Source organism: Lampetra fluviatilis, chromosome 31, assembly GCF_964198595.1.
Source record: "Lampetra fluviatilis chromosome 31, kcLamFluv1.1, whole genome shotgun sequence".
Taxonomy (NCBI): domain Eukaryota; kingdom Metazoa; phylum Chordata; class Hyperoartia; order Petromyzontiformes; family Petromyzontidae; genus Lampetra; species Lampetra fluviatilis.
Genome location: NC_136305.1, coordinates 3,124,177 through 3,149,288, shown reverse-complemented (window position 1 = coordinate 3,149,288; position 25,112 = coordinate 3,124,177). Strand labels below are relative to the sequence as shown.

Genomic DNA, 25,112 nt, shown 5'->3' with positions numbered 1-25,112 from the left:
ACAAAAATTACGTAATGTTGCAAAAGGACAAGAATTATGTAACGCTACAAAAAATTTGATTGACCTTAATCCTAGTGAAGCTCCCCTTACGCCTCGCTCCGCCCTGGTATTCATCTGCAATCTCACCGCGCTGCACTATTTGCGCTTACCTAACTAACGCGAAAAATTCCGCATACTGAAATTTTTGTTAACATGATTTATGGGGGCATTCCCGTAAAGTCGGATTTACGTAAGTCGGGTCATCCGCAACCAGGAGACTTACTGTACCTGGTGGCCACATTACCCACTGCAGAAACCCCCATGAATGTTGAGACTCAAAGTTAATATTTAATAATCATTCAGTACAGTTGGTATCACCCACAATGTATACACCTATAGAACAAGGCTATCATTAAGGTTGCTGATATGTTTTATAGACCAGCAAAGTCAGCCAGTAGGAGGCGATGTTACTCAGATACTTTTCCCAATTCAGTACCGTATTCCCTCGTCATTCGCGAGGGATGCGTTCCGGAGATGCTTGTGAATAGCACACGTCGTGGATAATGACAACGTCCGCAGATGCTTCTAAAGCTTCGAGAAGTTCTCTCTATCGTGCTCATCTCTTTAGCTCATCATTTTCCAGAGGTGGGACAAAGTCATTGTTATGCAAGTCCAAGTCGAGTCGCAAGTCATCAAATTCATGACTCGAGTCTGACTCGAGTCCAAGTCACATGACTCGAGTCCACATCTCATAGGTGGGACAAAGTCATTGTTATGCAAGTCCAAGTCGAGTCGCAAGTCATCAAATTCATGACTCGAGTCTGACTCGAGTCCAAGTCACATGACTCGAGTCCACACCTCTGTCATTTTCTCCTTCGTCGCTTTATCTCGTCACTTTCTCGCATCACATCATTCTCTCTCGTCACTTTCTTTCTCTCTCTCCATGCAGTCGTGTAGAGTTCCAGATGCGATTCACGCATAGCCAAAATCACGGATATCAAGATTGTGAATAATGAGGGAATACTGTAAATTGCGGCTATTTTAATAAGTGACAAATCTGGACCATGATGCCGGCACACACATGACCCTACTCATCTTCGAATGACGTCAAGGAATCTTTGACGTCCACTGTGATGCGGACGACACGGCTCTCATGCGCTAATCGCTCGCTCGGTCTCACGTTACCACTCTAAGTTAAAACACATTCCTGCGGCGGCATGGTGTATTCCGCAAATATGGCCGACTGTGAGGGCGGGCACAAGCCGGCGTGAGTAGGTTAAACGTTGAGTTTTATAAGGGCACCATGGGGTGACCAGCCCCTCCCCACCCAGCCCCACCCCTCCCACCCCCCACCCAGCCCCTCCCTCCCCTCCCCATCCAGCCCCACCCCACCCAGCCCCTCCCCACCCAGCCCCTCCCTGCACGACGGACGGACGGACACAATAATTCCCTGTGGGCTGGTGTAGCCAGGAGGTTCCTACCAGTATAAACGGAAATACTATTACGACTATGGTGACTTGGTTTGAGATTCGGCAGGCCGTCTTACCGGGCAAGGTGCATCCCAGCAGCTCGAGCCGGAGGCCTCCTCCTCCGGCTCCCCAGCGCTCGGGATAGAGGCGCACGTATCGTGCCGTCACCACCGGGAACCTTCGCACCTCCGGCATGTCCCAGTTGGAGTTCCCGTCAAACTGCTGTCGGCGGCAAAGACGCAAGCGACAAATGCGAAACAAACAAAAAAACACATCAGCGAAATTGAACGAGTGGGATTACGCGATTATTTTTTCTTCTTCTCTCTCTCTCCCTTGCGAACTGCCGTTCTGCTTCAGATCGTGGGAAAGGAATGAGGCCCCCGATTTGAAAAATCTGCCAAATGCGACTATCTGATGCAGACCGTTTCATGAGTGGATTTATACGCAGATTGTTAAAAAAATACTTTCATTGTCGGCGTGGAAAATAAGATTTTCCGCTTCATCGCCCATTTAATGCACAACACGTCAAACTACACTTGCCTTTTGTGTTAAGAGCTATTTCATCCTCATTTTCAATGTGAACACCGATTGAACTGCTACAGTGACCGCAGCGAGTTCTTTAAACACAGTAGAAACGTAACGCAACACCACTTAAATGCCCAATCGTGTAAACATCCACGGAGAGGGTGGCTGGTTTCATAAAGTCTGGCTTGCACCACCAGACCTCATGGCGCAACAAGGATTGCCTGACATCTGCTGTAACTTAAACATAAAAAATCCTGTGACGCTATCGGCAAGAGCAGGCTATTATTCGTGCACCAGTGTAACAACCTGAGCACTCATATTACCCGCCATTACAATCTACATTTTTTTTTTCATCTGTTAAGAATTCCTTGCTGAAGATACATTGAAATGCAATGGCAGCAGTTTGATAACCACCGATTCATTGAAATCAAGTTTTACATTTCTCCTTCTAACCATCAACACTGCGCGCCACCAAGATGGCCGATTTCAAAATGGCGCCGGCGTCTTCGGTGACCGTGGCGTCGAGTCGGCTCGTTCGGGGATCTACTCCGTGGCTGCAGATGCGTTTTCGGAAAGAGGACACTGTCCATGTGTAGGATGTGTCCTAGCTTTGCCCGTCTCGGGGTTTGTTTTTGTAAAATATATTTTCCCAATTTTTTACGCAGGTATGGATGTTGAACTTTTTTCGCACCGTACGTATCTTGACTATGCTATCATCATCATGACATGGAGGTTAAGCATCCATTTTCAAGCTCTCAGAGAATGGCCCACAGAACCAGATATGATCCTGATGGTGGTACCCCGGGGTACCAAATAATACAAAATGGCCGAGGCAATTAAATATTTTATTTCTGGGATACTATTTTTTCCAGGGGTGTACTTAACTCCGCAACTGGGGTACCAATCAATCCGAAATCAGTGGTACTCCACAATGTCGAAACGCAGCGAAGACGCTTGCGCTGAAACCCTGAACGGACAAGCTGCTCAAAGCCCCTTCCCCCCCCCCTACTTATGTCAACTCAGCAGCTTAAATGGGTTCACCGGCAAGTTTGGTGTGATAGGGTAAAGCGTGGGTACACCCACCGCTTCAAGGACATTTGGTCAACGTGGAAAAGTAGACCAAATGCCCAAGGAGTTCACTCTAAATGGCAGGCCTTTTCGCCAGCAGTGGCGTTGAGAAGCCAAATGCAGGGCCACGCCTTTTTACTCATCTTCGGGTTCATTTGATCGCATTTCACTCCGCTGCTCAGTGCGCGTTGGTGTGTTTATCCAGCTCTCTATATTTTCCCTAAAAAGGGAATCTGATGCCGCGCTTTGGAGGACGAACACAACTGACCGCCCGGTTTCCCATCGGCTTCCTGTGGTTGGCGGGAAGCCCTGAGAATTCCTGCAGGAACGGGAGGAAGGAAGCGACCGGACCTCAGCAGCTCACGCCCTCACCATTTCAAGAAGCCCTCTCTCCCGCTCGCACCTGACCCCAAGGCTTTTAGTATCCCCCTTTTGAAGAAGGGGCCCACGCTATAGTCACATTTCCTCTGCTGTCACTCCCATGTGGAGTAAGCCGCAGAGGGCCAGGTCCCTCGTCGCTGACCTGGCGGTTTCGTGAGGGCTTCGGGGGTGTGAGTCGCCCGCTATTTTTTGTCCGTTATTTAAGATCGCCCGTCTATTGTTAAGTGGGAGTTGTCCACGAGGTGATGTCATTCGTGAGTACGTTCCATTGTGTGCTCGTGTCGCAACTCAAGTTTGCTGGGTTTTCAATAAAATTAATTCAAACAAATAAATTCGTCCGCCGCTGTGATTGTATGAAAAATAACACGGCGGTTGTTTTCGTTTTGTTTGCATGCTACTGTTGTTAGTATGGATTTTTTTGTTAACATATATCGCTTTTAGATATTCTACCAAACACACTCAAGTCACTCTCCAACTTGCCATCAGTCACCTCCTGATTGCTCTTCTATCGCTATTACCATGGTGACCTTTCCCGTGAACGTCACTGGTCGATTCTTCCCACATGTTGAGGACTCAGTCTACAAGGCTGACGATTTTGTTCCATCCACACTTTGTTCAACCACCGTACTTCAGATCAAAATAACACACTCACCCACTTCTTCATTCACTCACTAACCCACTCACCACACTGACACTCACGACACTTCTCTTTCCGCTTATTCCCTCACACCGCTCAACTTTGGAATTTCCTCCCATCGCCTCTTTTCCCAAATTCTTGTAACCCTCCTTAATTCAAGAAACGTGTGAACTCATCTATCAGAGCTTGAAAAGTGCTTTAACACGTTGGCTTTCACAAGCAATATTATTAATACTCTTTGGTTCTTTCGGTAAAGTCACGTAAGCATGAAATACAATAAATCACGACGTTTCTGGCGCAACACAAGCATCCATTATCAGGTGGGAAAGCATGGCCTACTGCTGATGCAGACTGTTTTAAAAGGTTTTTTAAAATGTCGTGATTTATTTTATTTTATACCTACGTGACTTTACCGAAAGAACCAAAGAGTATGGATTTCTGCAGTCACGAAAGCTTCAAATCAAGATTATTAAAAATAAAGGTTTTTGGGTTAGATTGCGTAAATATAAATGTCGTGAAGCCACCACCACCCGACAAAGCCAATTAGTAAGGTTTGTCACGTAAACAAAACGTGCCAGTTAGTTACTACCTCAGCACACCCGTGTGTCGGCGAGCAAACCCACAACATTTACAATTTGAGTGGGACGTTTTGTCGCTGGTGATCACAGGCAGCTTCGTCAGGCGATTTGCCAGAATTGTGAAGAAGTCTTCCCTGTTTCCCGGTCATGTTGCTCGCCGCTTGCCATTCCCAGGGCCTTGGGGGGCCCTGTGCTCAGCAACCGTGATGAGGATGTATTGTTTGGCGCGTGAATAAACCCACGAATCGCGATGGCAGCGCGTTGACGCCAGGCCTCGGCGCTCACGCACCTTGCTGCTGCCGCTGGCGCCGTCCCTGGTGATGGGGGCCCAGCTGTGGCCGTTGTCGCCGCTGTACTCGAGGCGGAACTTGCGCACGAAGAGCCGCGCGTCGGCCGAAGACGCGAGTGGGCCCTTCGCGCCCTGCACCACCAGCCCACTCAGCGCGACCACCTGGCCCAGGTCGACCTGCGATGATGGCGACGATGGAGTGGGGGGGGGGACTGAGCTTAATTTCAGCTGGGATTGTCAGTATCACCGACCGATAAAAAATATTTCTGCACCCCACCCACCACATCTAGTTTACATAATGTAATCTAATTTATAGAGTGCTTTAACTCAAGGTACTTGAACATAACTTCCAAAACGGTGACAGAAGAGAATGATTCAGATGGCAGGGGCTGTATCTGCTTGTCGTGTGTCTGCAGCTCCAGTCTCGTAGTGACCCGTATGGCTATTACTCATTAACCCCATTCATTCAATTCATTCATCATCATTTACTATCATCAATTTTACTTCCACCGAAATCACGCATCACAGATTGGCCTCCATTGCTTCCTCTCGTCTATTTCATTCACCTCATCTCTACCATGACATTCATATGCACCGTTGTTAATTCGTTGTACACCAAGGCGCTATATATAATTCCTTTAAGATAAGATGATAAATATTGACGTACTCAGCACATCCAGCGTACCTTTCTCTGCGGCTACTCGTCGCATGCATACTCCATTAAAATTGGTATGGTATTTTGTTTTTCAATACCGAATTTAGTTTTACAAACGCACTTTGTCCTGCTCCTACTTGCCTTGAAGTGCGCTCCAACCCCTAACCATTTGTCCCTCTCGCCCCATTTTTGTTCACTTCTCACCCTTACTTTTGAACTCTTCCTTTTGTTCTTCGATTTGTAACCGTTATTTTAATTTTTTCGGACCGACAGTAACGACAAGGCACACAATAGACATTGTTTGGATTGCGAGATGGCGGGTTTCCTAATCTTTGTGACATCTCAAAGTTTCTCGCGGTATATAAAAAAAACACGGAATTTTTTTTTAAATAGGCAAGTGGCTATTGCTGCCATATTTCACGAGCTGTTGTGTGGTTTTTATGGCTGGGTTCACTTTAGGGGAGAGGGCAGGGAGGGAGGGCCTAAGACGGCTAAGTCACGTGCAAGCGTGGTCAGTGCTGTCAAATTGGCGACGTTGCCGCCGCAGCAGTGGCTTTCACTGCAGGCGAAATTATGCAGATACAGGAGCAATTCCAGATGTATAACACGTTCCTTCGGAGTAGGCAGGTAAGGAACTTGGTTGGACAGCGCTTTCATGCGATCAGTGTCACACGGCGCAAGCTTCGTGGGGCGACGCGTCACGTGGTGCTGAGCCCGCCCGAAGCGCTCTATGAAATACAAATCGAGGGCGTGGCTATGCACGACAGACAGACAAATAATCCCTGGTGGGCAGTGTGGAACTGTTGCTCCTTCCTGTATTAAGTATGCCGTATCAATCTATTGCATTTCATATTTGCTAAATGTGTCTGGCTACATGATCCAAGCTGTGCATTGAGGCTCCTGTATCTGTTTGCTGTGTTTGAGACTTGGTACATTGTTAAATGACACCTTTAACGAATTAAGAAGCCCAATCCAGTGACATCTACCAGCTTCATGAGGTTAGTTTGGTGGCCTTACACTTTATTTGTCAACACTGGTTGGGGAGGGAGGAAGGGGGCGGCGGGGGAGGGGTAGTTCTTGTAGTGTAGTGGTTAGTGCTACGCTGCACTACGAACCCAGCCACCCGAGTTCGATTCCCACTCACGGCCAACACCGGTGACGATTATCTGAATCGGTCCTGGGCCTCCCCTAGGTCGACTCAGCCTCACATGAGTACCTGGTGCGATGTTTAAACGTCGCCACTGGGGAGACAAAGGTGGCCGGGCGTGCCTCTGCCCACACACGCCCTCGTGTGCCATGCCGGCCTTCAAATGTGCTCACTAACAGCACTTTCCCCAACAGCTTGTTCGAGGTAATACAGGGTAATCTTTGTTTTTTTGCACTTCAAGGGGGCGAACCTGAAGCCAGTGGCCGGTGCCTTTGACCGGGGGGGCCCAGCCGAAGAGAGGGGCCATGAGGCGTGCGGCGGCCGGCCCCCAGTGTGAGTCGTCGCGCGACGCCGACACCGTGATCTGCTCGTCGTGAAGCCGCCCCGACATCATGCCCAGCTTCTCGGAGCACGGGTAGTCTGCCGGGGAAGGGTGCGAGGCACAGCATCACCAACGAGCCATCGGCCGAAAGTTGTAACGTTGCAATAAAATTTAGTGATGTGTTTCGGACACTCGTTCCAACTCTACTCCCAACCTAAATATATACATCTCATCACGGTGGCGAGATGTTAACCACCTCGCCTGGTATACAGGAGGCCGTGGCTTCGATCCCGACCCTGACGCCTGCCGTATATTTGCAATTTGCATGTCTCTCTCCACGGGACCACGGGGAGAGCACGCAAACTCTAAATATACAAGTCTAAGGGTCCGGGTTCGAACCCACGACCTCCTGCATAAAAGGCAAGGGAGGTAACATCGCGCCATTCAGAGGCAAATTTATTTCTCTTTTAACAACTCAATGGAAGATTATCCTACATGTGTTAAGAAGACAACAACAAATGCAATATGCGCATTTTTCCAGCTTAAGATTATGGACAACAGACGAGGCTGTTAACTAAGAAACAAAACCAAAACAAATCTGCGAACTTGACAAAGATATACAGGTATTCATAGATTTACGAACGTTCGGTTTCAACGAAATTTCGTGTAAACGCAAATTGACAAACTATGGACAAATCTTGACTTAAAGCTTTCGTGACTGCAGGAATTCATATTCCTTGGGCCTTTCGGTAAAGTCACGTAGATAGGTTGGAGGAAAATAACAAAAAACTACGACGTTTCGATCACAACACAAGCGATCGTCATCAGGAGGACACTTCGATTAACGAAATCCAATTTCCGCTTGAACGAAATTTCACTACGGCCACGCACCACGAGGATCATCAAACGAGAAGCCACTCGGAAGGCTGCGTTCATTATCGCGACAGCGTCACGGTGTCCCTGCGGTGCCACAGCAACGCCCTCCACATCGCCTTTCCAGGCAATCCGAGATGATGCTCATCTCTTTGGCCAGTTCCCTGAGAGTGTTCGTTATTTTTGCTTTTAATTAATTATTATTCAATCGTTTTCATTCTCGTGTTATTTATGATTATTTTTGTATTGTGACAAGTGATATAGGTGGTATAGTTTTAGGTTGAGTAGAGTTGGAATGACTGAGAAAAGTCATTCTGATTTACGAAACTTCATTTTGCGAGCGTTTTTTTGAAGAACGCATTCCTTTTGTAAATCGAGGGATACGTGCATTTGGAAAATACGGATGTCAAAAGTAAGTGGAAGAGGCCCACTAAGGAATTAATACATAAGGAGGAGAGCGGCGGTCACCGACGATGCTGTTGCCAAAGCGACACAAAATTCAAGTGGAAAGAGGCAGGATGAGTCATGAGAAGAGCTGAAGGGGGACAAAAACTCGCTCCGCAGTGGAGACCGAGAGGAGGGAGGAGAAGCAGAGGAAGAGAGCAGAAGGGGAGAGATGGCGAGAAGAAATCAAAGAGATCAGAGGCCATTTACTGGACAAGAACGATTAATATAAGGAAGGAATTGAATATGGATTGACTTATGCAGCTAGCGAAGGATGCTTGGTTTAGTGATGTGTGTTGTGTGTTTCGCTATTGTAAACTTTTAATCACATTTGTTGAGAAAAACTGTCACGTTGTTTATATAGCATTGTTTTAGTAAGTTTTAGAGGGGCTTGGTTTGGCCCTATTTTTTTTATTTAGTATAGATTTATACTTAAAACTAATTTTTATCTGTATTGTATTATGATTGTTATTGGGATCAAACATCGAAATGGAATTTTTTGCACTTTCTGTACGCAGCATGGACGGGTTGTGCTTTTTCTGTAGGATTTTATTGTTTACGTATGTGATGTTTAGATTTGTGTACAATGAATTTCAGGTGTATCTTGTAATTTCATTGTTTGTTGCGGTTGAACCCAAATCAAGAGCCGAATGGCTCACAGGGTAAATCCTAATAAATTAAACTGAAAAACTGAAATTAAACTTGGTGGGAGATTGGGCCAAGAGTGGTAATTTACACAGATGGACAACAAGATAAACTCTGGTGGCCGCTTGGGATTCCAACGAAGGTTCTCAACAACTCTGACTCCGATATGGGAATTTTGATCCCCCTGAGCCCGACAGTCACAGACTGATCCTGTTAAGTCAATGTTGGTCACGTAGGCACATGTGGCAACCACAGCTGGCGCTGGCCACTGCCCATCGCTCGCAATCAGCCTGTGGGCGCCTTCTGGGTGAGTGGGTGGGCGCGTGCGTGAGTCGGGTGTGTCGGTGGGTGTGCAAATATCTGAGGCAAGAAAAAGCTGCTGAGTCTACGACAGACTAAACACAATAGCTGGAGCGGTCCGCAGGGAAGCAATCGGCTGTCTCCTGCTTCCCGAGATAAGCGAGTGTTTACTCAAACTCCTCAGAGCGTGGGGGAGGGGGGGTGGGCAAGAAGCGACCTGAGAGCCCCCCCCCGCCCAACATCCTCAGATTCAAGTATAAAGATGCCGAGTCGGAGGTTAAAGCCACCGCGCCCACGCGCGCCTTTTGACAGATATTCCCCACGTCGGCCAACAATCTGAACAATTCTTGGCATTTTTTTTATATCCCCCCCCTCCCTTCCAAAACGCATCGTCATTGTACCATTATCACAGTTAACAAAATATCGTTATTCTATTTCGATGTAAAGCTTTCGTGACTGCAGGGATTCATATTCTTGGTTCTTTCGGTGAAGTTACATAGAAGAAAAGTAATAAAATAATACAAATAAAACAATAAAATTATCACGACGTTTCGATTGCAACACAAGCAATCATCATCAGGTGTGAAAACCACAGCAAGAAAAGCTTTCGCTTTCCCACCTGATTTTATACCTACGTGACTTTACCGAAAGAACCACAGAGTATCATCGTCGTCGTCACCATCAACATAATCACCATTCCTCTGGGATCACGAACCTGCGCACAGCCTTCTGGGAATCTGGCGAGCTGCTCAATGCCACTTTATCAGCGCTCTCGTCCTATTATTGCCAAGGCCGGCGAGGCCGCACCTGGCTGAGTGGTGGCAGCTGGTGCGAGTCTCACCGGAGATGGAGCAGCCATATAACTCGAGGCGCATGGCGATGCCGTTCTCCCACGTCTGTGGTTTGACCCGCACGAAGCGAGTCACCACACGGCCCGGAAGCTTGTTCTGCACCACGGTGCTTTCGTCCGTGTTTCCTACAAACTGCTGCGTGTGTGTGTGTTGCACGCAGCGGCACGTGTAGAGCAACAGCAGCGGCAGCGGGGTTAATGCGCTGTGCGACGAACCCAACCACCTGGGTTCAATCCCCAGCCGCGGCGACCACGTGCGGCGAGTGACATCTAAACCAGTCCTGGGCCACGTCGGGGCCGGGGAGACAAAGGTGGCAGGGCGTGGTCCCGGCCACACCACCCCAGAACCACCACACCCACGGTTCAGGTAGCACCGCGTCTTGCTCACACCATGAGTAGAGCTGGGGCAATTCGTCATTTAGTGAATTAGTCGTCTGATAAATTGGAATCAACAACATACTTTGTTTGTGGTCAAATACTCGGGTCCCATTAAATGCGATGGCAACCCTGACATCTTGCCTCTCTCGAAGGCAGGAAACCCACTAAAAGCCACGCCCAGCGTAACCCGGCCGATAGACATCAACGATGTCACCAAGCCCCGTGCATCACCTCCTGCCCAGCGGGACACGGTGGAAATCGAGGGCGAGACTTCGCAACTATTTAAATGTCATCCAATTATTTGAATAATCAAACCAATAACTGGGGCAGTAGTCCATTATGTAACTGAACGGATATCCCAGGTTTAATCATCAGTCAAGTATGAATCCAGAACAAAATATGAATTCTCAGAAATGCTGGGACAGCTTTCCTGGGGTGCGAGATGTTAACTACCTCGCCTGGTATACAGGATGTCATGGCTTCGATCCTGACCCAGACGCCTGCTGCTGTTTATTTGCAGTTTTCATGTCTCTCTCCCTGTGGTCACGTGGATTTTTCTTCGGGTCCCCCGGTTTTTCCCTCCACATTTAGAATCAATGCATTTAGAGTATTTGGCTGCAGCTATACATTTCCACTTGATAAGCCACTTCGTCGAGCTATCATTTGTGGCCACGTCGCTTCTGAAAAAGAGCTATATCGCCCAGTGGACTTTACTTGGTGAAATAAAAAATAGTTCGAGTTAGAAACAGGGGGACCGTCCAACCTAAACCGGGCAGCTTGTTAGCCTCGACTCCTTACCTTGAGCTGGCGTTCCTCGCGGACAGGCGACCAGTCGCTGCCTGTGACTCCCACGTAGACTCGGTAGGAGGTGACGTAGTACACGCGGCGCGAATTAATCGAGGTGGCGCCCTGCGTGGCAATGGCCGTCACGATCTTCAGGCTGCCCAGGTCGACCTGTCCGGGCGAGAGGGAGGACACGGATTCAGTGAGGGCGACCATTCCAGTGGAGTTTAAAACATTTCTAACAGCGGAGAGTAGGGAGGAGCAGTGTCAACAATTCGTTAGAGCTCTGTGATATGTGCATTGAGAAATTGATTCCCAGCCACTGCGGACATCAGTGACAAATGATATCTGAACCAACACTGGGCTTCCACCCCCCTTCACCAACCCACAATAACCAGAACTGTGAAGTTTGTTTCAAAACACTCCTGTGACCAATAAGGCATGGGACGGCCTTCATACCTTGTCGACATCTCTCTCTTGGTTATAAACTAGACATTGTTGCTACCTTACATTGTGAACTTTAAAGTTGATTTTAACGATGTTACAAACATAACTACCACCTGAAACTATTGTTGTTTTATTTTACCAGGTATGGCCCACTGAGTTATGTAGCTCTTTTTAAGAAGCGACCCGGCCACAAATGATAGCTCAACAAAGTGGCTTATCGCGTGGAAATTTCTAGCAGCCAAATACTGCTAAACGCATATTTGTAAATGTGGAGGGAAAAACCGGAGTACCCGGAGAAAAATCCACGCGGCAACGGGGAGAGAAGAACATCTTCATTCATCCCAGTCGCCAGCATCTCTCTACGTCTCAGTTGAGCCGCATCTTTTGGTGTGCCACCGGTTTAGGAACACCCCGCTCCGGTACAATCACTTGCGCGGGAATCACCGCATGGTGAGGTGCCGCACCGACCCACTCGCACACTTGAGCGTTCCACCGCGGAGGAGTTTCGAGCGGACTGGAGCGAGAGTTATTTTTTGCGCGGAGAAGTGCCGACCTGAATCCACTCGCGGTTGGAGTCCACCGCCGGTGTCCAGGCGTTGAGCGGGTGGTGGAGCCGGCCCTGCTGGGGCAGCCACGTGCCCGTGTGGTACGAGGACGACGCCGAGACGCGCGCGTCCGGGATCGTGCCCGACTCCATGCCCAGCGGCGCGAAGCACGGGAACGCTGCGCGCACGGCGGCACGTGACGCACGATGTAATGTTTTCTTTTTTAAAATCCTTTATATTAAGTTCACTTGCTTGCTTGCTTGCGCGCTTACGACCGTGCAAATCTTTCGGTCGTTTTTTAACCCACTTCCCGTGATCCAATCGAGCTGACATTTTGCACACAGACTCGTTGTGCGTGACAATTTATTTTAGTGAACATTTTTTCCATAACTTTACACTGTTTAGGAATTATTTTTTTTATATTTAATTACCAATTGCTTAATGGTGGCAGGCAATCATCTGACCCATAGATGGCAGCCATCTCAAGCCAGAGGACGAGAGGACTCTAGCCGCCACGCATATAAAAGATTTATAGTGAAAAACTTTGTTTTTACGGGTTAATTTTTTACAAACCAGGTAAGGCCCACTGAGCTATATAGTTCGTTTTCAGAAGCGACAAGGCCACAAATGATAGCTCAATGATGTGGCTTATCGCGTGGAAATGTACAGCAGCCAAATGCTGTAAATGCATCTTTGTTTAAATGTGGAGGGTAAAACCGGATGACCCGGACAAAAATCCACGTGACCACGTGGAAAGAGAAGATGCAAACTCTAATTATACAGGCATCGATGTCGGGGTCGAACCAACGACCTCCTGGATACCAGGCGAGTTAGTTCACATCTTGTTACCGTGGTGTTTTACTCAGAAAAGCCACGCTGAGTCCAATCATTATTTTTAGGATCCTGCTATAATGGGATGTTTGTCGATTCCCAGTTATTGTACATTGTGCATTTTTAGTTATGGGAGAAATTACGGCGAACCTGGTGAAAAGCGCTTTCAGAACGTTTGATGCACCCCCCCCCCCACCCCCCGAATTCTATAGAACGGCCGGTATTTAATCCACGCAGAAACGTTCAAGGATTAATAATATTAACGTGTTTAAGCAAACAATCCACCGCCGGCTGCATTCAATAATTAAGTTGCGTACCTTGGCCACTTATTTTGCTGAGCTGCGTGATAGCTCGAAGTCAGAGGAATGGTGACATACAAGTGACACCTCTCCCATAGGCCTACTTCTCCCGGTAGTACTTGTTGTCTGACAGCTGAAGAAACTTAACTATGGCTCATTTGAAGTCCAATGTAGACAAATTATTATCGAGTCTTCACCCCCCCTCCCCGTTTCCTATGCGTACGCACATTGTCAGTAGACCCCCCATATGCTAGAGTACGCATTTGGGTTAACCCCCCCTCCATACATACGTACTAAAAGGATGGCCCCATATCGAGCAGATACTGACGGACTGGCATGAATGAAAGACGCTCTCTTATTAAAGGCCAAAGTTGATGCTCTAGCGCCCGACAGGTCAGCCGGGCAGCACCGCACACAGCTTTTCCTCTCAGCGAAGGATTTTGCAAAAAAGTGGGGCGGCGAGGGGTTGGGGCTGCGCAGACGAAGAATCGTCGAGGCTCTCACACTCGGCGGGCCGGCTTGGCAGCACGGTGTACGAGGCCGAGAAGCCGTCCTTGGCGATGGCGTTGTCGGAGTGGAAGACGAGCGTCATGGTGCCTGTGACGGCGACGATGGGATCCGGGACCTTGCTCCCGCACAGGCGCATGATCAGGAGGCCCACTGCGACGAGAGAAGGAGACGTGACACTTTTTTTTCGCGAGCTCGGACAAATAAAACGACGTCGCGTTTAGAGCGTTCGGCTGCTTCACGTGTTCCACGTGACGATGACAAGCCATACTCTTAGTTTTTTCGGTAAAGTCAGTATGAATCCTTGCAGTCACGAAAGCTTCAAATCTAGATGACAAGCCACTCCGTTGAGCTATCGTTTGTGGCCAGGTCGCTTCTGAAAAAGAGCTATGTAGCTCAGTGGGCCCTACCTGGTCAAATAAAATGAAAGTCTGTGTGTGTAAGCAGGGCCCGATTAAGGCGTGGGGGCTTTAGGGCTGCAGCCCAGGGGCCTCCGCCACCTGGAGGGCCTCCAGAGATTGAAGTGAAAAGTTGTTTCATTTGTGAATGCTGAATTGTATTTGTTGTTAGCCTTGTAAAAATAATTTTTATTTTTATTTAACTTTGTTTTCCTTTTGAAAATGTTGCTGGGGTCTCACAGTTCCTCTAGCCCAGGGGCCTACAACATCTTAATCCGGCCCTGTGTTAAAGTATAAAAGTACAGCTGTGTGATCGCTTGCTCACGCCACAGCTGACGGAAGGGGCCTTCATAAGAGGGGCGATATCGAGAGCCCCCCCTCTAGAGGGTAATTTGGCCTACTCTTCCACGCCGGTCAGTCGTCTTCGTAGAGGTGCGAGTACCGTCACACGCGGCCCGTTGATTGACGAACTGTGAAGAACCCATTCATAACCCCATCAATCTTGATTTGAAGCTTTCGTGACTGCAGGAATCCATACTCTTTGGTTCTTTCGGTAAAGTCACGTATTTAATTTTATTTTATACCTACGTGACTTTACCGAAAGAACCAAAGAGTATGCATAACCCCATCGTTTTACAGTTTCACAACTGTTGATTATATTTATATAATTGTGCCACACCCAACTGAAACAATTTGGAGGGGGGGGAATTATTATATTCATTTCTGTTTTGATTACCTTGTTTATTTGCAATTGACATTCATTAAAATCTCAAACATGTCGGAGGGGGCGGGGGGTAGTTACCTTCGTAACCCCATCTCCTGGGTGCCCCTCTGATGATATACACTAAATTCGTATTTTGGGTGTTATTTACAAATCAGAGTATTGAGCAAACTGTACAAAACGTGTAGGACCACTTTTTCTGTAAGATCCACAGCTTTCATGGTTTACTATCACACGCGACAGCGTACACTGCACAATACACACGACACACATTGTCACACACACCACGACAAAGATCACCCGTATCGCCTCAACAAACTGTTGGGGCGAGTGCTGGTAGCGAGCACCTATGAAGACCGGCACAGTACACGAAGGGGGTCGGGTGGCCAGCACCACGCCCGGCGATTATTTTGACACACCGCACCAGGTACTCATTTGAGGCTGAGTCGACCTAGGGGAGGCCTAGGTACCGGTTCAGATGATCGTCACCCGTGTTGGCCGTGAGCGGGAATCGAACTCGGGTCTCCGGGTTCGTAGCGCAGCTTAGCGTGCTAACTGCTGCACCACCGCTCCCCGTAACCGCACACCGCACCACGCCTCACCACACACGGGCCCCGGGCTTGACGATGCACGTACCCGTGGGCAGCCCGTCCCACACCTCGACGTGGTCGTACTTGCAGGCCGAGCCCTCGCTGGCCGAGCCGTCGTCCGGGTCGGCCTCCAGGTGGAAGGTGCGGAAGGTAAGGAGGATGTAGGCGTGCGGCGGGGGCGGCGCGACGACGAACACGCACGCCGCGTTCGGCGGGTAGCCCAGGGGGTGCCCGGGGGACACGATGCGGCCGCTCGGTGCCGTGAAGTTCCTCGAGCAGTCCACGCCTTGACAACCCACACAAGAGTCGCGCGACGGTCACAGATGACGGGGCGAGGAGATGTTAACTACCTCGCCTGGTGTACAGGAGGCCGCGGTGTCGATGCCGAGCCTGACGCCTGCTGCTGTAAATTTGCAGTTTGCGTGTTTCTATGACCGTCATCACCGTGGCTAGGAGATGTTAACTACCTCGCCTGGTGTACAGGAGGCCGCGGCGTCGATGCCGAGCCTGACGCCTGCTGTAAATTTGCATTCTGCGTGTCTCTCTCCGTGGTCGCGTGGATTTTTCTCCGGGGTTACTTCGGTTTTTCCCTCCACATTTAGAGTGAACATCGTGCGTTTAGAGTATTCGGCTGCTATACATTACCACGTGATGATAAGCCACTTTGTTGAGCTATCATTTGTGGCCAGGTCGCTTCTGAGAAAGAGATAGGTAGCTCAGCGAGCCTTACCTGGTAACATAAAAAATATCCATTTATATTTACACGTAATTATATTTACTCGATCTAACCCCCAAAAAACTGTATGAGGCTCCATGGTAAAGATAATATATTTACGCGATCTAAAATGTATTTTGGATGATATTGGTCGCAAACGCCTTCGTGTTAAACTCACATTAAAAAAAAATTTCTAATTAAATATTTAAAATAACGACGACGGTGAGTTGTGAGCAGTCCGCGCCTTGACGATCAAAGATGACGACGATGACGGCGAGAATTGTTTTGACGTCAACAAAATTACTCAGTGGTACCGTGAATGAGAACTGAGACACAGGAATGCATCACCAAGTGGATTATTCTGATTGACCCGATTGTGAAATGCATGAGAACGAATCCCAGGGGACCGCCATCACCAGGTGCACCGTGCCAATTACAATTCTATTGAAATGAGATTTCAACCCCAGGAATGCAATGCTAAGTGGATTACGCCAAAACTGTTAACTCGAAAAAATGTTTTGTTATTTAAGTCTTACGAGGCTCCATGGTATATATAACACAAAATATAAAATGTTGTCTCCAACTCTTATCAACTTAACCTCTCTTTCCCTAGACACTATGAAAAAGGTTCATTGCCCGAAACATCGCCCATTATATAGTTTTCATTTTAAGGCCGCGGTGTTACTGCCGCACGTGCTGAGATGTTTCGTTTTTGATTCAGTGCTCCTCCTCTAGGCAGCGGCGTCTCACAACACATCGGAGATGGGACTCTCAGTGGTAGCTGATCTAAACGATGATCATTCGTCTGCCTGTCGGGGGCGGTGATCGCCATGTGCAATCCCAAATGACAAACGCCGTGCATAATGTATGGCCCCAAACGTATTCTGCACCATCACAATCGAAATATACATATAAGCTCGCACACACTGCTCTACGCAATAGGATACAGTGGCTGTGCTTTTATGCAACATTTTTCACTGCTTCGAACAGATTTGTTTTATATATATAAAGGTAAAGGCGCAGCCCTGCAACGTGTTTGCTCGCACCACTGCTGGCACAAGTGCCCTCTGCCAGAAGGAGCTCTTCATGGCAAGGCCCGCGGCCCACTGGCGGCCTCTGGTGTTAGTGCGGCCCCTTGACGTGCGGCCCTCCGACAAAACACAACACGTGACAACACCCCCACTACCGCGCTGCTGCCAAACCCCAGTGGTTTCAAACGTGTGGCGGCCCTCACACTCGTGATGTCTTATCGGCAAAAGTGTCCCTGACACCCCCTCCCACCCAACTCTGAAAATTAGTGCAGAACACTGCTACAGAGGGTAGTTGGCCTACTTTGCCGGACACCTCGGAACAGGTGGCAGCCCACACAGTTGTACCGTCGGACATCGTCGTGCCTGACAGCACTCGGAAACAACCCTAGATTTGAAGTTTTCGTGACTGCAAGGATTCATACTCTTTGGTTTTTTCGGTAAAGTCACGTAGGTAAAAGAGAAATAATTAAGTTTTTCATGTATTTATTTTTTACCTACGTGAGTATGAACCCTAGAACACGCTCGCTCGCTCGCTTGCTCGCGCGCGCGAGAGAGAGAGAGAGAGAGAAAGAAAGCTCTCCAGCACAACCGCGAACTCCTACGCCGCAGTCGGATATCGCCTGAGATGTTTCACCGGGGGGCCAGGTGAGGCTCACCCGGTTTGTAGAGCTCGTATCGGAGCGAGAAGCCAGCCCCCTGGGTGGTGTAGTCGGACACGAATTTGACGTGCAGCGTCGGGCCTCTGGACAGGATGGGTGCCGGAGCCACGGTGCCACAGAACTTGCCCGAGTCGTCGCCGGACTTCTCATCGCCATCGTTCCACACCTGCACGTAGTCGAATCTGTGGCACGCGCAAACGGTCACTCGGCTGGGTTGCACTACACAAGCAGGGCGGTGATGTCACGTGGCATGGTAGGCATGATGGGAGGACGGATTGTGCCCCCTTTTGCTTGTATTATTACTACCGCACTAAGAATCATTATCAGAGTGGTCATTGTCATCACCATTGTCCAAGAGTGGTCTTAACCACCATCGTTATCATTGCAATCACCATCTTCACGCAATCACCATCATCACGCAATCACCATCATCACACTCGCCACCAGAGTCGCTAAAATCCGGAGCGCCGTCTATCCGGTTGAAGTTAAACGGCATCTTCGTGGTTTGTTTTTTTGTGGCGAGGCATTTCAAAAGCATTTTTGTGAAAATTCACACCATTGTGTATTTTTCTCTTCCCTGTTGGCTGCTCTCTATATACAAAAAATACATGAAAAAGAAACAAAACAATTAAAAACTACTATCTCGTCAATTCCTCCCCTGACATCCACACCCTAACCGTGTCCCTCCCCACCACCACACTTCCCCTCCACTTTATGTTTGACCTCCTAGTGTGCCCGAACACACCCACGCGCACCCACCCACGCACACACACGTATAGAATAAAGGCAGGAATGTTTACAAAGTGTCAATGGCAAGACCGCGAGGATGTCTCGCAGGGGGGCACCGTTCTCTGTGTGAGCCTCTAACGGCGTTTCCTCGCTGTGTTGCGGTACAACCACCCAAGGTTAAACACAGCTGTCTGAGCACGGCCCGATGGTGCCACGTAGATAAGGCTGCAAACTGTGTCACCTTGACCCGTGACTTAATTCCAAGTACAATGACCAAAAGGAGCGTTGCAATGATTCCATCCTAAATCAGTGACCACGACCTACGTTAACGCAAAACAGAATCGTCACGACCTGAAATTATTCCAAATCCACAATCATGGACCGTGTTCGCTCGAAAGCAGAATGACCAAAACCCGCATCACCCGTCAACTACAGTGACGGTGAACTGAATTAACCCCGATTTGAGAGAGTCGCCTTTTGACGTGCACTTAACCTTAACCCCCCGAGTGACATTGACCCTGAATTTACCCGAACCCACATTCACCACGGCCCATGTCGTCGCCGCGCGTCGCCGTACCGACAGTTGTTCTTCTCCATGTCGAAGTGCGGGTTGAAGTTAATGAGCAGCTTCTGCTCGGGGCTGGGGGCGCGTAGCTGCCAGGAGCATGTCTGGTGCGGGGGGTAATCGTCGGGATAGCCGGGCGAGGTCAGATACCCCGGCAAGCTCACCACCACAACCCCGCCGCAGTCGCTGCCCCCCTCTGCACACGCACACGAAGACAAACATTCCCCCCACGCCCCTCTGTAAAGCATTCAATCAAACAAAAAAGATGTTAGGCTTTTTCACCCAGGAAAGCATCACCCAGTCTCTTGGCTCTTTTCAGGAGGGTGCTGTCCAAGTTTGCCACCGTCGGGGGAGATGTTGCTCGTCGATTTAAATTGAGTAATTCAAGATGTCATTTGTCAATTTCGGCAAATTTGTACCGCGTGTTGCCGGCACTTAATCGCCATACTTTTGCGAATGGCGTCACGGGATTTTTTTATGTGTGTGTGTGTTGAACTTCTTTCGCATCGTACGTAGCCAACCGTGCTAATCGGAGGTGCCTGGGAAGGACAACAAACTAAACACAGAAAGCAATTTTTGTTTCCACAGCACAGTATTAATTTTAAAAAATGGTAATCCGCAGTATTAACCAGGACGGCCGCTGGATGCAAACCACGAACCTCGACAACAAGCGATGAATGTGTGACCGCTGGGCCATGTCACCGCCAACAGACTGCTGGGGCAAGTGCTGTTAGCGAGCACCTATGAAGGCCGACACGGCACACGATGGGGTGGGTGGCCAGCACCACGCCCGGCCGCTCCATAGTGTTGATGTTTACAAGACGCACCAGGTACTCGTTTGAGGCTGAGTCGACCTAGGGGAGGCCCAGAACCGGTTCAGATATCTGTCATTGGTGTTGGCCGTGAGTCGCCGAGTTCGTATCGCAGCACGCTAACCGCACGAAAAAAGGCAGACAAAGATCCCCCGTATAGCCTTAACAGATTGTTGGGCCAAGTGCTGTTAGAGAGCACCTATTAAGGTAGACACGGCATACGAGGGGGTGGGTGGCCAACGCCACTTTCGACAACCTTTGTCTCCCCAATGCTGATGATTACGCACCGCACCAGGTACTCGTTTAAAGGCTGAGTCGATCTAGGGGAGGCCTGGACCGGTCCAAATATTCGCCACCGATGTTGGCTGCGAGCAACAATCGAACTCAGGTCGCCGGGTTCGTAGTGTCGTGCACGAACCACAACAATACCGCTCCCCACACCATAATACACAAGATAACAATAATAATGTACACTTAGCGTCTTAATACGATAAGCATCTATAGACGCCAACAGGAACAACTATTTACATCAAATAACGCAGACGAAACATCGAATATCTTATAAACTGGTCACAGTGACCGTGCGCCAATCACAGTAAAACGTCAAATTGTCTTGGTTATTTAATTTAGTTATTTTAATTTTAAAATTTATTATTATTATTTTTATTTTCACTTACGTGACTTTACCGAAAGAACCAAAGAGGATGGATCATTGCAGTCATGAAAACTTCAAATCTAGAAATGTGATGGGTTAATGTTGAGTAAAATATCGAAACTGAAACGCACTGTGCGGCAGGATGTATGAAGCATCGTTCTATACAGGGGGACATTTACCAACACAGACACAATCACACAGCATCCCAGAGTCGGCCAAAACAAAGACGACAAAGATCCCCCGTATAGCCTTGACAGACTGCTGGGGCAAGTGCTGTTAGCGAGCAGCACCTATGAAGGTCAGAACGGCACACGAGGGGGTGGGTGGCCAGCACCACGCCCGGCCGCCTTTGTCACCCGAGTGGCGATGTTTTTACACACCGAACCAGGTACTTATTTGATGCTGAGTCGACCTAGGGGAGGCCCAGGACCGGTTCAAATAATCGTTGTTGCTTTTGGATAGGAATCAAACCCAGGTCACTGAGATTGTAATTGATGCACACACACGTGAACACACACCAGCACACGAACATTCACGCACAAAGACAAAGACCCCGGTATAGCCTTAACAGACTGTTGGGGCAAGAGCTGTTAGCGAGCTCCTACGAAGGCCGGCACAGCACACGAGGCGATGAGTGGCCAGCACCACTGGCGATGTTTATTACACCACACCAGGTACTCATTTGAGGCTGAGTCGACCTAGAGGAGGCCCAGGATCCATGTAGATAATCGTCACCGGTGTTGGTCCTGAGCGGTAATCGAGCTCGGTTCGCTGGGTTGTTAGCGCAGCGCGTTAACCATTCCTCTACCGCTCCCCACGGCCACACACACAAGCATAACCATGCACACACGCGAACATGTGCACGTAAACAGATGCACGCACACAGTCATACATACACACATGCACAAACAAACACACATGTAGAAATACATGCACGGACACACGTGCTGTGATTGACATGGTTTGGCCTTTCTCCATTAACTTTCATCGAGATATGTCGATGAAAAAAATCTTAATTAAGTCACAATTGTAATCATAATATACATTTTTTAAATAGTGTAATCTAATCACTTTCACTGATGTTCTATACACCATTAATTTTCATGGATGTCTAATAATTAAGGAGAGTGCAATGTGCCGTTCCGGAGTTCTGTTAAATGAAGCAACTGCCAATAAAATTAACTGAGATCTGTGAAATGACTTTTGATCCAAGTGAGCGCTATACAATTTGCAGAGATCTGGTAAAAAAAAAAGCTGCCACTGAATCACAGAGCACGTGTGGAAGCTCGAAAAGCCACTTACAAATTTTCAAATCTCAAAATCTAAACGCTCAAAACAACCACGAGACAATGACACGGGAGGTGGTGGCCGCTTGGTTCACGGGGCTCAGGACATCGGTACGGCACCCGATGCGCTCATGGGTTCGAAGCAAGGTGGTGTCTTTGCCTAAAGCGGGGTTCTCAAGTGCAGCCAGTGAAACGGTCCTCAGCACAGTCGCTAAAGACCGCACGCAAGAACACACGCACCTAATAGTAAATTAGGTTTCGTACTATGTTTTTTTTTGCTAAATTTCAGGCTCTGAAAATTACAAATATGGGTTTGACCGTCGCGTGGCAAGCAGTCGCGTTGCAGCGAATATGGGAAAGTGTCGATCATAACAAATCCACTTTGAAGGATGTTTCGCGAAGCATCAATTCTGCCGGCCATTGTCTGACAAGCGGGATGCTAAACTCTTATGACTTTTACAAGTGGAGTGTGTGTCTCACCCTAAAAATACAAACTCAGATATATTTCTTAAATACGTATAGGGTAGCTAGGAATATGAACAACTCGTGACAATAAGCTGAAACGTACGTATGTTTCAACATTAGCACGGAGATGGAAGTCATCATCGTCGGCAGTGTGAGATATCCCCAGCGTCGCTCTGAGCTTAAGGGGGAACAGAACCCTCGAGGGGTGTAGCGAGAGAGCTGTGTACAATACTGCCCACGCCATTCCTGCACCCCCCTCCTCACTTCGATAGGTTCCATATCCACTGCATCTCAACCACTCACCCACCCACTCACTCATACAAACACTTACTCACCCACCTACCCACCCGTTTACCCACCCATTCACCCGCCTACCCACTCACTCACCCGCCTTCCCACCCACTCACCCACCCACCCACCCACTCACCCATCCACCCACTCACCCATCCACACACTCACCCACTACCCACTCACCCACTAACTCATCCACTCACCCACTGACTCATCCACTCACCCGCCCACTCACCCACCCACTTACCCACTGACTCATCCACTCACCCACTCATCCACTCACCCACCCACTCATCCACCAACCCACCCACTCATCAACCCACCCACTCATCCACCCACCCACCGACTCACCCACCCACCAACCCACTCACCCACCCACTCACTCGCCCACTTACTCACCCACTCATCCACCCACCGACTCACTCAGCCAACTTCCCATCCACTCATGGCGGGGAAGGCAACGGTGGGGAAAGTTCAAACCACGACGACTTCGATCTCCTTGCTGTGCTTGAAAGGTCTTGTGAAATAAGAGGCTGCTTGCTGTCATTTCGCGTTCAAATATTTACATTCTCTACATATCCAAAAAGAGCCAAAGCCAAGTCGGAATTGCATTTCGTGTTGTTTCATTTCTGTTCATGTTTCCCAATCCTATCCGCATCACGCCATGAGACGCAAGTGCGGAACTGTAGCAGAGGAGTGCATCACAACCCGCATTACAAAACATCCCGCGGAAGGAAAAATCATGGAACCACTTCTGAGATTTGTATCCACACATCATAGGGCACTATGCCATAATTCCCTGCGACAGAGACATTCAACATCAGTCCACGTTTACATTTGAAACTTAATCTTCTTCAAATTCTCAGAGCTCGAATACTGTAATACAAAAATTATAACTATTTTCATGACGCTTTTTTCTGTGCGGCCATTAGATACCAAACTGAACCCATCGACTCGCTATACCTGGAGACATTTTGTCATCGCGTACGGCCGAAACCGTAGTAGCTCAAAGCACCTAAACCCTGCCCGGTCTGGCCACCTCAAGACTGAACATCAATTTGCCTCTCGCCGGGTTAAATAAAAAAAAGGCACAATGACAAAGCGATTAATAACGAATCTGGCTCCGCGCGGTAACAGACCCGTTCTCTCTCGGGCTGCCAACTCTGCCCGGTTTTATTGGAGGAAAGGCATCTGCGGTGGAAGTGGTTCAGAAGAAACCACCGCAGACATGGAACTTCAATTGCTAAAACAGATCCTCGCCAAACTGCATTCGCTCTTGCCAACACAACGCACTCAGACGTGTGCACGTCCTATGTATATTCAACGTTTCTACCTACGTGACTTTACCGAAAGAAGCAAAGAGTATGGATTCCTGCAGTCACGAAAGCTTCAAATCAAGAATGTATGTGAAACTTTCGTTCGCACCGTACGTAGCCAACGGCGCTAATCGGAGGTGCGGTATGAGAATCTCACTTTGCTGTATCAGACACCACACTGTGCTCACTACGAGGACTACGGCTTACGAACAAAATCAGATCTTGGTGATGTTAAAATAAGAATAGGTTAAGCAGGAAGTGTTCAGATGTTCAAGCACCAAATGGATACTTTTCGCAAGGTATCAAGTCTGCATTAACCACACGCACTTGTGGCAAAACACGGACACAAACATGCTCCGATAATAATGCATTCGTTGTCTTTAAAACTGATTGATCTACACCAGAGACGACCTTCTTCATGGCATTGTCTCACTACCAGTGTTAGATCAGAGGACGCGAAAAGAGGACCAGTACAAGGGCAATGCAAGCATCACAACACTGATAGCTCGGGTCGAGCAGTGATATCGATGGGACCTGTTGGATACTGGCAAAAACAGGTCCCGTCGATAAATCCGCTCTAGTCAGGGCTGGAGAGGCTAAGCAGGTTCGATCCTGGTTACGTACTTGGGTGGTAGCCTGGCTGGCTAGAACACCAGGGTGTTGTACCAAGTGGTTGTTCTAGCTTAGACTGCAAGGTGACCAGGGGATGGCAATGCAGCAATGGATTATGAAATCCATCTGTGCGGAGCTTCACATTGTTACCTCCTCGTATGCATTTGGAGCTCTCTGGTTTTCTCGCACACGCCGAACACCCGTTGGATTTTGGACCCTCTCGTGAAAAAGAGTCTTGAGACTCAGTGAAGCTTTCTCTAAAATATAAACAGCGATCTAACCCAAAATACCTCTATTATGGATAAACAGCATGGT

The 25,112-nt window shown here is 48.6% G+C and overlaps 1 protein-coding gene across 1 annotated transcript in view; it reads right to left on the bottom strand.

Annotated features, from left to right (window-relative positions):
• The window catches only part of LOC144943455 (neuropilin-2-like), a 32,692-nt gene that overhangs the window by 6,316 nt on the left and 1,264 nt on the right, over nt 1-25,112 (bottom strand). Inside the window, exons 2-11 of the mRNA XM_078870886.1 lie at nt 19,373-19,556; nt 18,064-18,248; nt 15,708-15,947; nt 13,950-14,105; nt 12,324-12,493; nt 11,339-11,494; nt 10,154-10,298; nt 6,979-7,148; nt 4,927-5,103; nt 1,526-1,670 (exon numbers count right to left, since the gene is read on the bottom strand). Of these exons, the coding sequence (XP_078727012.1) occupies nt 1,526-1,670; nt 4,927-5,103; nt 6,979-7,148; nt 10,154-10,298; nt 11,339-11,494; nt 12,324-12,493; nt 13,950-14,105; nt 15,708-15,947; nt 18,064-18,248; nt 19,373-19,556 (1,728 nt within the window). The remainder of the gene's footprint in view (nt 1-1,525; nt 1,671-4,926; nt 5,104-6,978; nt 7,149-10,153; nt 10,299-11,338; nt 11,495-12,323; nt 12,494-13,949; nt 14,106-15,707; nt 15,948-18,063; nt 18,249-19,372; nt 19,557-25,112) is intronic.